At 48.5% G+C, this 12,500-nt stretch overlaps 1 protein-coding gene across 1 annotated transcript in view; it reads left to right on the forward strand.

The window, feature by feature from the left end:
- fam81b (family with sequence similarity 81 member B) overlaps positions 1–12,500 on the forward strand; it is a gene marked incomplete at both ends in the record, with an annotated part of 22,198 nt that overhangs the window by 7,677 nt on the left and 2,021 nt on the right. The window contains 4 exons of the mRNA XM_080531311.1: positions 4,438–4,567; positions 8,392–8,498; positions 11,263–11,398; positions 11,805–12,000. Of these exons, the coding sequence (XP_080387437.1) occupies positions 4,438–4,567; positions 8,392–8,498; positions 11,263–11,398; positions 11,805–12,000 (569 nt within the window). The remainder of the gene's footprint in view (positions 1–4,437; positions 4,568–8,391; positions 8,499–11,262; positions 11,399–11,804; positions 12,001–12,500) is intronic.

Below are 12,500 nucleotides of genomic sequence, written 5' to 3' on the forward strand. Positions count from 1 at the left end.
TAGAGATGCCAAGCGTGTCCCTGATTCAGACGGAATGCTGAAAGAACAGCTTGCTCTTGGGCTTAGAGATGATATCTTAAGAAGAGAGATCAAGAGGAGACTGAAGGAAAATGAGAGTCGTACTTTTGCTGAGCTAATGCAAGACGCCATCTCATGGTCTGAGGAGGAAGAGGTTCAGGGGTCTGATAGTGCGCAAAGCAGTTCCCGTGCCAAAGGTGCCATTAATGCTACCAGGGCTACCGACGAACCTGCTTCGCAGTTGACAATGGAGATGTTGTATGAAGCAATACAAAAGTTAGCCATCCGTCAAGATGAACTGTTCCAGATGATGGGCCACAGTGGCACTGGCATGACACAAGGGAAAGGCGAGAAGGCAAGAAGCCCCCCTTTGAAAAACGAAGATGGGCAGTTCATCTGCTACACGTGCAATGAGCCAGGACATATCAGCAGACACTGTCCTCTGAACAGGGGAGCTATGGGCATAGCACGTCCTCCACTCAGAAGGGATGGGCCATCTGGGCCTGCAGGAAACGACCCCGGAGGGGCGATGCGCCAGAGTCCAGGTACCCCTGCAATTAGAAGTCACCTGGCAAGGCAGCCCTGTAACACTTCTCAAGCCTCAAGTGTAAGTGCCTTTGGAAACTGCTTGGTCGTTGAAGTGAAGATAGCAGGCGTGAAGACTGACTGCCTGTTGGACACAGGCTCAGAGGTGACCACAATCCGGGAATCTTACTTCAGAGAGTACTTTGGGAAGTCGGCGTTGTCCTCAGCCAACTTGGTCCAGCTCGCCGCTGCCAATGGCCTCGAAATTCCCGTCCTTGGATGCCTGGAGGCGGAGGTAGAGTGCATGGGGAAGACCGTTGGCAGGAAGTGTGTCTTTGTCCTTAAAGATGAAAGCCCAGATGTGGAAGAGATGAGAGGCCTCCCAGGTATCCTGGGAATGAATGTTCTAAGTGAACTGAAGGATCTTTTCGTTGCCACGGACGGCATGAAGAAGATGAATAAGTATCGGGAAACAGAGGCTAAGGTCCACAGGGTGATAGCGAACATCAGAAAAGAGGCAGGGTCCCTCGGACAGAGTGACCGAATAGGATATGTTAAAGTGGCAGGCAGAGAGACAGTCATCATTCCCCCACTCAGCGAGCGCATCCTGGAGGGTTCGCCTCGACTACAGAGAGGGCTCGCCTCGCCTACGGAGAGGGCTCGCCTCGCCTACGGAGAGGGTTCGCCTCAACTACGGAGAGGGCTCGCCTCGCCTACGGAGAGGGCTCGCCTCGCCTCGCCTACGGAGAGGGTTCGCCTCGCCTACGGAGAGGGCTCGCCTCGTCTACGGAGAGGGCTCGCCTCGTCTACGGAGAGGGCTCGCCTCGCCTACGGAGAGGGTTCGCCTCGCCTACGGAGAGGGCTCGCCTCGCCTACGGAGAGGGCTCGCCTCGTCCACGGAGAGGGTTCGCCTCGCCTACGGAGAGGGCTCGCCTCGCCTACGGAGAGGGCTCGCCTCGCCTACGGAGAAGGTTCGCCTCGCCTACGGAGAGGGCTCGCCTCGCCTACGGAGAGGGCTCGCCTCGCCTACGGAGAGGGTTCGCCTCGCCTACGGAGAGGGCTCGCCTCGCCTACGGAGAGGGCTCGCCTCGTCTACGGAGAGGGCTCGCCTCGCCTACGGAGAGGGCTCGCCTCGCCTACGGAGAGGGTTCGCCTCGCCTACGGAGAGGGCTCGCCTCGCCTACGGAGAGGGCTCGCCTCGCCTACGGAGAGGGCTCGCCTCGTCTACGGAGAGGGCTCGCCTCGCCTACGGAGAGGGCTCGCCTCGCCTACGGAGAGGGTTCGCCTCGCCTACGGAGAGGGCTCGCCTCGCCTACGGAGAGGGCTCGCCTCGCCTACGGAGAGGGTTCGCCTCGCCTACGGAGAGGGCTCGCCTCGCCTACGGAGAGGGCTCGCCTTGCCTACGGAGAGGCACCCGTCCAGTAAGGACACCGACCCTGACATTGACACAGGCTGCCCTGACTTCATATGCATCCCTGCCACTACACACATGCCCCACACAAACACAGGCCTGGGTATTAGAGAAGTAGTTGAGGAGCTGGGAACTATGGGTGGGTCAGATGCAGGGAATGAAAGTGAGAGTGTGGCTGAACCCAGACGGTCTCAAAGACAGACCAGGGGTAGAATTCCCTGTAGATTCAGGAGTGATTATGTTTTGAAATAATTTGTGCAATTGCAAATGTTTTATACTTACCTTTATGCATGTCCATGTTTTTAGGTATTGAGGAGTGAAAAGTGTTATGATGCCGTGTTTTATTGTTTTCAGCTCTTCTGAGGCATCCTTATGTACTGGTTGAAATGTTACCTGTGTTGTGAACCTACCTGTGGGTACTGTCGTATGGAGTGACATGTTGTATTTTTATTTCTTCTTTTACTGAGGTCGCATCGTCATTTGGATGTTGGATGGCATGGCAGGGTTTCGCAGGGGGGAATGTAGCGGGTACAATTATATGCTGCGCCTTTAAGACGAGCTCACATGAACGCGCAGGTGTGAACGCGCAGGTGTGCTTGAGAGAGGAGCAGTGAGTTGGAACGAGCAACGTGGTCGGAGCGGTCGCGGTGTGGGCTCTTTGCAAGTACATCGTTTTGATAAGAAGATATTGCCGAGTGGTCATACAAAGTACGGGATACGTTGATTGGCGAGTGTTTCGTTTGGGAAGAGCAGGCCTGAACGTCGTCGGTATCGAGAGGTGAAGCGTGCGCCAGCTCACCCCTCCCCCACCCCGTGTGTGAACTGCGAGAGAAAGGAGCTACACGTGGTTGGTGTTCATTGTCCTGGACAGAGGAGAAGCGTGCGCCAGTGAGGCGTGGGTTCAGCGAGGGTTTTCGAAGTTTGCCCTGCCAGCCATCAGACACTCTTGACGTGCGATCTCTGCTGGATGGGTAATCTCTGACGAACAGAACTGTGAGCTGAACGGACTAACGCTCGCACGCGCACACACACACACACACGCACACACACACACACACACACACACACACACACACGCATACACAAGCCCACACTGGAGGAAAAGGACTGCTCATTCAGACTGAGATGTGTTACATGTCAATGTGAAAGTAAGAGTGAAATGCCTGTTTTGAGTTTATCTGCATTCAGTTAAGTTGATGATGTTGCATTTAAAGGGTATGGTTTATTAAGTGTACATTTCAAGCATTCAGGGTTGGATGGTGAATTAGAACAGATGTATTGTATGCATTGATTTGCCTTTCATGTAATTTCTTGCTAGTGACCAGTGTATTAATGAAACCATACCATATTGAAGTTCTTGACCCAAAGTTAACCGTTTTGTGTTTGAATATGTTTCCATAAGCTCTGTGTTTATCCTTGAGTAAACATTTAAAGGGAATAACAGCTGTAATTTCCCATTTCATTTACTTACCTGGGGGTAGGGGCGCCTCACCTGTTTAGATAGACCTAGGTAAAGTAGGGGGTAGTGTCAGGTCAGTTCGGCACTTACCTCGCACACACTGCACACACTTTTCACGGCCACCTACTAAACAGGAAACAACTTGCTCACTCACCTGAACATTGAGGCCATAGGTATTGGGTGTGGGGGACCTAGATCCTGTCCCACTCAGTCCTCCCCAGACTAAGTACTTTGTAACCCCTACAAGGCGGCGGTAATAATCCCGACCGTAACACATACTTAGAGCTTTTCATTAATGTTGAAAAGCTGCCTTGTGCCTTGTGGTTTAAACAGTTTATGTAAACAATAACAACCTTATTTTAATGTTGATACACCTCAAACCAAATACCAGAGAAACTCGCTCTGAATCAAACACACGTTTGCTACCATCGCGTTGGTAGCTAGCTAGCAGCTAAGAAGGAATATCTCAATGAACATCTATAACTGCATGTTTAGCACACCACAACTTGCTGATAGAACATCAACATGCTAAAAACACATAATTAGATGATTAGTCCTTACTTTTGAACACGTCCTAAAACGTACGTTTGTTTACAAGCCATGTATCACTCACCCAGTAGCTTGAAGCAGGAAGGGACACGATACAGTGAATCCAATTCACAAATTATTATTTAGTGATCCTAAAACTGTTGTTTGTTATATTCAGTGGGCTCTTCAACACTTAAACGTTCGTAATATGATTATTATTTAATTTTTAAAATGTTTAAAAATGTTTACCAAATGCTGGAGTTCTCATGCTTGCCAGCAATGATCAACCCGTGGGAGTCTCTCTCTCTCTCTCTCTCTCTCTCTCTCTCTCTCTCTCTCTCTCTCTCTCTCTCTCTCTCTCTCTCTCTCTCTCTGCACCACTAACTGTGTCCGTCTGCTGGTCAATCCGCCTAAACCTGTCGTCTGTCTGTCTGTCTGTCTGTCTGTCTGTCTGTCTGTCTGTCTGTCTGTCCCCATACCCGTCCACCTGTCTCAGGTGTGACGCCAGCATAGCCCAGCTGTCAGGAGATGTGAGCTCTTGGGGAAAGGAGATCCACAGTCTGCAGCAGGAGGTGACAGAGCTCAGGTCTGGTCTGGAGGTCAGGCTGAAGGACATGGAGCTGAAGGTAAGAGCCTCTGCACTGCAGACCTGGGCTGGGTATCAGACAGGCACAGCTGGCGTCCACTCAACCTGACCAAGCTCCAGCTAGGACACTTTGATCTGAGCTTTCCCTCCTTGTAGAGGAGACTTAGTCCTGCCTCTCACTGTATACAGGGCGTGAGAGGCACTTGTGTGTAGTATCTATATGCTAGGGTTGACTGGAGCAAGACTGTTGTATTTGGCAGATCCATTTTGAAGGGTGAGAGGGGACTTGCCCACAGGGCAATATACAGTGGAACTTAGATCTCTCAAACGGAAGAAGTGTAATATCAATTATGCAAACTCTGCTGTTATTGCCTCCAGCCAGTGTATGAGCAATCTGTTGATTGTTTTTTCCGCTTCACACACACACACACACACACACACACACACACACATACACACACACACACACACGCACACACACACGCGCACACACGCACACACACACACACACACACACACACACACACACACACACACACACACGCACACACACACACACATACACATACACACACACACACGCACACACACACACACACACACACCTTCCCCAGCATGCTCTATGTGCTCCATCTAGGCCTGGACGGTAAATCACTGAGACTGTGGCATGTTAACTCTGGGGGGGGGGGGGGGGGTAGTGGTGTCAAGAGCTGCCATAACTATAATTGGAAAAGAGTGAAAAGTGTCACAGGCATCCGTCAGCATCAGCACAAGCCACTAGAACACTGACTGACTGACAACTCAGTAGGAATGGGCTGCGATCGCACTGTGGAGTGTGTATGCGTTAATGCACGACAGGATCAGCATCAACAGCCGATATCCTCACACTTCTGGCGGTTGTGACCACGGGTCACATTTGAGGAGTGAATGGATGGCGTTTATAAAACGGATCCAACCAGGGGATTTTGGCAAGAAAACTTGTAAAATGTTAAAAATGGCGGGAATGGACCTATCGCTAAGCCACGCCCCCTTTGAAAACTCGGACAAACAAACAACGCTTCACTGACAGTGACTGACTGACCGACCGTGACTGAATGACATTCAATGACTTACAATGACGGGAGTTGGCAAATTTCAGATTTCTGATTTAAAATAATAGACATGTTTTTTAAAGATGACAAGAATATTTTGTCTAGAAGCTTTTCACCATCAGATATTAGCAAGTTGTTTGTCCGAGTTTTCTGCCTGTAGTGACTTTTGCTGTGTTATGATTGATTGGACAGTTTCTATTTTGGGGCGTGGCTTAGCGATAGGTCCATTCTAGTTCCATTCCAAGGATAGTTTCGGACTTTGTGGCTGTGTTCCACCAACTCTCGGATATTGACACTGAACCACACCTACCTTTGAATGGTGTGTTTGTATCGCAGACATACATCACACCACACAGTGTGTATTCGTGAGTATTCGTATCCAGTCTCAGGTGTTGACTATACAAAGAATTAGATCAAATCCTTTTTTTGTTTCTTTATTCAATTATTAATTTTTTCTTTGGTTTTGTTATAGCTCACAGGGAGGGGTGTGAGGTTGCAATGTTGCTAGAGAAACATGGGAGAGAGGGAGGGAGGGAGGGAGGGGTAGGGAGGGTACAGGCATGGGAGGGAGGGAGGGAGAGAGGGGAGCTGCAGAATCACTTGTCACTATCTCCAAGTCTTTTTTGCCTCTTTTGAGAGGTTCCCTCCTCTGACTGGTAGCCGCCAGGGTGTTGATCAGTGCCCACCTTTTTCTTTTCTTGGACACTCTCTGTGCCTGACCGGCAAGGACTCTGTTTTTGGTGTCTGTGTCTCTATCCCTTCTACGGTATGTCTCTTCAGAGAGGTTCCCTCCTCTGAATGGGAGCCACCATCAGCCACCTCCATTGCTCTCTTCCTGGACACCTTAGTCTGTGCCTGAGGTGCAAGCACCCAGTTGGTGGCCAGTTGGTAGTCCCCAGGTAGGAGAACGAGCGACCTTTGAAAGTCTCCCATCGTCAAAATTTGCCGTCCGCTTCGATCATCAGATATGACGATCATGGCTGCAGCAGCATGATTCATAGACACCCTCCCCCGAGGAGCCACAGAGGAAGAATGACCTAAGAGCATAACAATAGTCAAATAACATGTTATAGCATATTCACATTTATTTATTTTTAGCTTTTTTCTATCCTTTATTTATTTTGGTGTCCCATTAAAAAAGCACATTATTGGGCCCCGCGGTGGCGCAGCGGTCTAAGCATCAGTCTCTGGTGCAAGCTGCCCACCGGGGACTGGGATCGAATCCCGGTCTAGCCAGACCCGGATATGGCCTGGGCCCACAGGGAGCGGCATATTGAGCGGCCGCTCCCAAGGGGGGTATAGGACTATTTCCGGACAAGGATCCAACGCGCAACACCGCCCCCGGGGTGCCGGAATAACGGTGTTGGGCTCGAGGAGCCAGACAGCTAGTCTGCCTGGCTCTCTCCTCTGGGCTGCCGGCCACGGGGTCGTGTGGCGGATCCTACGCAATAGGCAGGGGATAATTGGATACTAGGTTGGGTGCAATTGGATATTAAATTGGGTGAAAAAGGGGATAAAATAAAATTTTTAAAAAAGCACATTCTTTTTAAGTTGTTACTATATCTTTTTTTAATTCCACCCCATAAAATTGTTTAGAAAAACATTTCTAGTATCAAAGTGAACAAGTCATTCACTAACCAAACAAAATTGATCTAAAGGTCAAGGCCCAGCTTGAGGAAGGGACCTCCTCTTCCTCTTCCTTCACCACAATCTGGCAAGAGGCATTGCGCTGCTGGCACTCCACTTCCTCCTCTTCATCATCACTGCTTATCACCACACTCTCCTCAGGCACATCATCGTCATCATCATCAGTGGAGGAATGACCTAAGAGCATAACAACAGAACATAACATGATAAAAGCATATTCACATTTATTTGTGTGTTATTTATTAGTGGTTTATAAATGCCTTATGGATGAAAGTTATTATAAAGTGTTAATGTGTGTTAATATGTTAACACATTGTTTCTTAAAATCACGACTTACCTGAGTTCCTTTCACTCCTTTTGCATTTAAAGTATGCCCAAAGTTTGCTATGTTGTTCCCCCATGGTATAAATTATATACTGATGGTACAATGTTTACAATTGTGTTTGCAGAGCAGGTTTATAGTCTCTATGATAATCCAAGCCTTTGATGTCATGATGTTAGTTTGTGACATCATAATCGCTGTTTCATACAAGGTTCTAGATGCTTCCCACTGATGGATGCTCCAATGTTACCATGTCAACAAGGATGATAAGGGTATAGTTGGAAATAATAATAATAATAATAATAATAATAATAATAATAATACTTCTACAACTACTACTAAGTCTCGCGAGACTTCTAAAAAAAATCTAGGTTCATTTTGATAAATCTTGCGAGACTTATCAAAATAAGCCTAGATTTTCCTTTAGAGACGTTGATGGAATACCCCCCAGGTCGTCCCCAGCTTGTTGATAAAACGTTTTGCCAGAAGTGAAGTCTGGCATTATGCCTTGCTTATGCCCATGCCAATGATGACAGCGAGCCAACCGAAGCCTATTTGTCAAATATGTTACAAGGCCATGCAGTCAAATAAAGCTCAACAAGTGTTACAATTATTTTTAAAAACCTGAATGAAAGTTATTTCAGTGGATTCAGTCTATACTATACTATACTAGTGTCAGTGTACGGTAAATGGTAAATATACTCTTGTCTGTCTGTCTGCCTGCCTGCCTGCCTGTCTGCTTATCTGTCTGCCCATCTCTCTGTCTGTCTGTCTGTCTGTTTGCCCGTATGTCTGTCTGTGCAGCTGTCTCAGGCAGTGGGGAGACTGGAGGCCTCTCTGACGGAGCAGACCCACAGCCAGAGGAGCTCCTGGACTGACCTGCACAACCACCTCAACCTCCTGGAAGCCAAGTGGGTCTAGAAACGTGTTCCCAAAAGGGCTCTCCCAAAACTTCTCCACTCACCACCACCTCTCCACTCCACTTTCAACACCTTTTTGTGTCACATCAAATCAGCAAAAAAACAATGTTGTGAATCAAGACCAAATCTTCAGCAGTGACCTATGAGAGCATACGGGCGGCTGGGTATAGATGGTTGGTTCGCCGCTAGAGAAACAGCTGGTCCAGAACACTTATATAAATATTTTTAATACAAAAACCCTCAACACTGACGTTTCCAATGCCGCAGGGAGAGAGGTGAGGCATGCCGAGAGGCATTGAATCAAGATATCACTCCCTGGTTCTGAGTGAGGGTTTTGCCTCTGGCGTTCTGTTGTTCTCTTGGAGGGACTGTGTTGCTTGCTGAAGGTTGTTTAACGCCTCCTTGCTTTCCATCAGCTGTTTTTGCTGGAGCTGTAACTCTCTGGGAGCTGAGGCTGTGCTATTTTTAGATATGTTTGGTAGGTGCCCTATTCAAGTGGAACCTAACGGCGAACATCACAGATGCTAAATTACAAAAACAACAACACAAACCTGATGTTAAGCCACAGAATATAACAGTTACATGCTACATGCTGTGGTAATGGTAACCCCTTAGATATAGCTCCAGGAAGATACCTCTTACTTCCTCCAGTACACAACACTAGGTCTGAATGTAGCTAACCCAGCGGGCAATATAAGAGATAGCAATCCCCTTGGGCTATTTACAACCCTTAAACACCATAAATGATGAGACAGAAATCGATTGCTGAATGTCCACTTGTTGTGTTTCTGTATCCACACTGAAACTACCTTTCAGGATTTGACCCGAGGTAATCAATCTGTTAGCGTTGGCTTGGCTGGGCGCCAGCGTCCGGTAGTGAACGAGACAGCCACCTAGTAGCAGACCTCCTGGGCCTGGCTCATCTGCAATCTGGGCACGTCTTTGTTACACAGCACAGCCCACATAGAGCCCACAAACTTCATTCACACACACACACACACACACACATACACGCACATACACGCATATACACAGCCTGCATACTGTGACACTTTAAATAAATGTGAAACAATACTATTGTGCAATATGACAACCCTAGTCGTCTATCTGTACAGTATAGTACAGTGGATAGTGTACATAGCCTTTATTTATGTAAACCAGCTCCTTCCCTTCTTGTGATTTTTTTTTAAAGTGTTTTTTTTCCCCTTTCCTAACACCAGGGGAGCCACCCCTCCTAAATGTCGTTGTTTGGTACCTGTACTGTAGCAATGACAATAAAGTCCATTCATTCATTCATTCATACACACACACACACACACACGTGTATACACACACACACACACACACACACACAGAGCCCACACAGACGTCATTCACACACACACACACACACACACATACACGGAGCCCACACACTGTTAGTGGCCCGCTTCATTGAAGCTTTTCAGTCCAAAGGACACACTTGATGTGAGGGCTGACAATGAGCCATGCCGTATTTCTGAAGGAGCTGTAGGAGTCACATCAGAAATCACCCATGTGGCAAATATTGATGAGTCATTGCGCCATGTTGGAATGTTGACTCAGCAGATCCAAGGTGACAGCTTTTTTATGTCACTCTGTATCTTTTTGGAAGGGACTCAACTCAGTGAATCATGGTTTTGTGTGAATACAGCAGAACGGACAGATGGCTTTTTTCTTTTTCTTTTCTCTCTCTCTCTCTCTCTCTCTCTCTCTCTCTCTCTCTCTCTGCCCTCTAGAGACAGATAGCAGATAGGGAAAAAAACAGCATTTGTCTGACTGGCTGTCGAACGAGCAGAGAGCAGAGTGTGTCCTGCCTGCCTGCCTACCTGCCTGCCTGCACGGCTCGCCGTCAAATTAAACGAAACCGAACAAAGTATGTGACAGACTGTGTGTCTGAGAAGGTCACTCTTACTAATTACCCCCCGAGTCGCCTCACTCTGAGTCCGAGTGCCTCATGTCACACAAGCGCTCCAGTATTCGGCCTGGAGGAGGAGAGAAACAGACCCGTTTCAGAAGTGATACACTGAACATCTCAAAAACACCCAAACACCTCACCTAAACCTGTGAATAATGTTAACATTCATGGTTTATTTGGTGTCCGGTGGGGGTAGCTTGCTCACATCATCAGCCGTGCAGCGTCAGATATTGACTCTTATGAAGCGTACACCAGGACACACCAGGACTTACACCAGGACACACCAGGACACTTCACAACCCGTCATCAAGGATCGCCAAATAACGCCAAATAACTGCTGTTCTGAACTGTTACTGCAAGTACAGTAAAAGTGGGAAATGTGATGCATACAGGATGTGGGCGTGTCCTCTCTGAACCTAGTGAGACGGGTGGGTGTGTGATCAGTACTCAAGATGTAAAAGAAAATCAGGGGGGATGGTGGGCTTTATCATATGGTGAACTGTGAGCATCATCTCACAGCGTCAGTGACTTCAGTGTCAGTGACTTCAGCGTCAGTGACTTGGTAAAAATGTCATTGTGCCCCCTCGCATGTGCCCCCTCGCCCACAGTATTTTACTCAATATGCGCAAAACGAAATGTTTAAATAATAGTAATACCACGTTCATTGATAAAAATGACATAAGGGATGGAAAGGGGGGGATGGCAGTTTTAGAAGGGGGATGATTTTGACCGTTTTTATTTCAAGGGGGATGCCATCCCCCCTCAACTCGAGTGCTGGGTGTGTGTGTGTGATCCAACTCCTCCTCTGCCTCCCTGCAGGAGCTCCAGCGGTCTGAAGGAGGCCATGGAGGACACACACACGCTGAGGAGATGGACGGAGCAGCAGCTACGCAGCTCTGAGCAGACACACACGCAGAGCAGTGAGCAGACACGCTCTCTACTGCGAGACAAGATGGTAACGTGTGTGTAAGGCGTGATATGAGTGAATTGGGTGGGGGGGGGGGGCCTGAGTGAGTACAGGATGTGACTGGTGGTCAGAGGAACAAGGAAGCAGAGCAGTGGTCCTTCTCTATAGTGGCATGGCTTGTGTTGTTGTGGTGGGGTGTGTGTGTGTCTATGTGTGTGTATTACTATTAGGTGAGAGACTGTGAGTTGTGTGTCTACAGGTTGATCCTCAGTGAGCAGCTTAATCCATTTTGTATGTGTGTGTGTGTGTGTGTTTGTGTGTTTGTGTGTCTGTCTGCCTGTCGTCTGTCTGTCTGCCTGCCTGCCTGCCTGTCTGTCTGCCTGTCCACCTGTCTGCCTGCCTGCCTGTCTGTCTGTGTGCGTGCCTGTCTATCTGTCTGTGTGCCTGTCTACAGGTGGAGGTGGAGGGGAGGCTCAGTGAGCAGCTGGGCCTCCTGGCTGTGCGCGTGGAGAGAGCCGAGCGCCATCTGGAGCAGGAGCACCAGGCGGACAGGGTGAGACGCTCGGAGACTAAACTCCTCAACAGGATCAGCACGGTGGACACGGGCCTCCGGGAGGAGCTGCAGCTGGTCAGACAGGAGTACCAGTCAGGTCGGTGTCCAGCGCCCTGCATCCCTCCTCAGGCAAACTGTGTGTGTAGGGGGGGGTTCCACATGAGCGACCAGCCGACCACATAGGTGACAGCAGCTGGTGAAACAAGGAACAAGTCCGGCGGCCAACCGACCGACCGAATGTTTTTAGACAGATTTTTATTCTGAAAATGTTTTTAAAATGTCACTGCATAGGCTACCTAGTTGGTGTGCAGTAGTGGGGGTTACTCACCGAATCCATTGTATTGCAATGTTTTGGCTTGATTAGCGAGTGTGTCGATTTAAAAAATAAATAAAGGTCAGAGCAGTTTGATTGGTTGGCGACTTGTTCCCGTTTTCACCAGCTGCTGTCACATAGGACAACTGGGTTTATCAAAGTTTATTACAGAAAGGACACCATCATAGAATGAGACTGAGAAACAGGCAGAGAGGGAGTGTGGGAAGCAGAGGGAAGGGATGGGAAGCTCCTTCAATCAAATATCATACAAAATTACAACATTA

The sequence above is a fragment of the Nansenia antarctica genome (genome assembly GCF_963989245.1).
Source record: "Nansenia antarctica genome assembly, chromosome: 5".
In the NCBI taxonomy this organism is placed as follows: Eukaryota; Metazoa; Chordata; class Actinopteri; order Argentiniformes; family Microstomatidae; genus Nansenia; species Nansenia antarctica.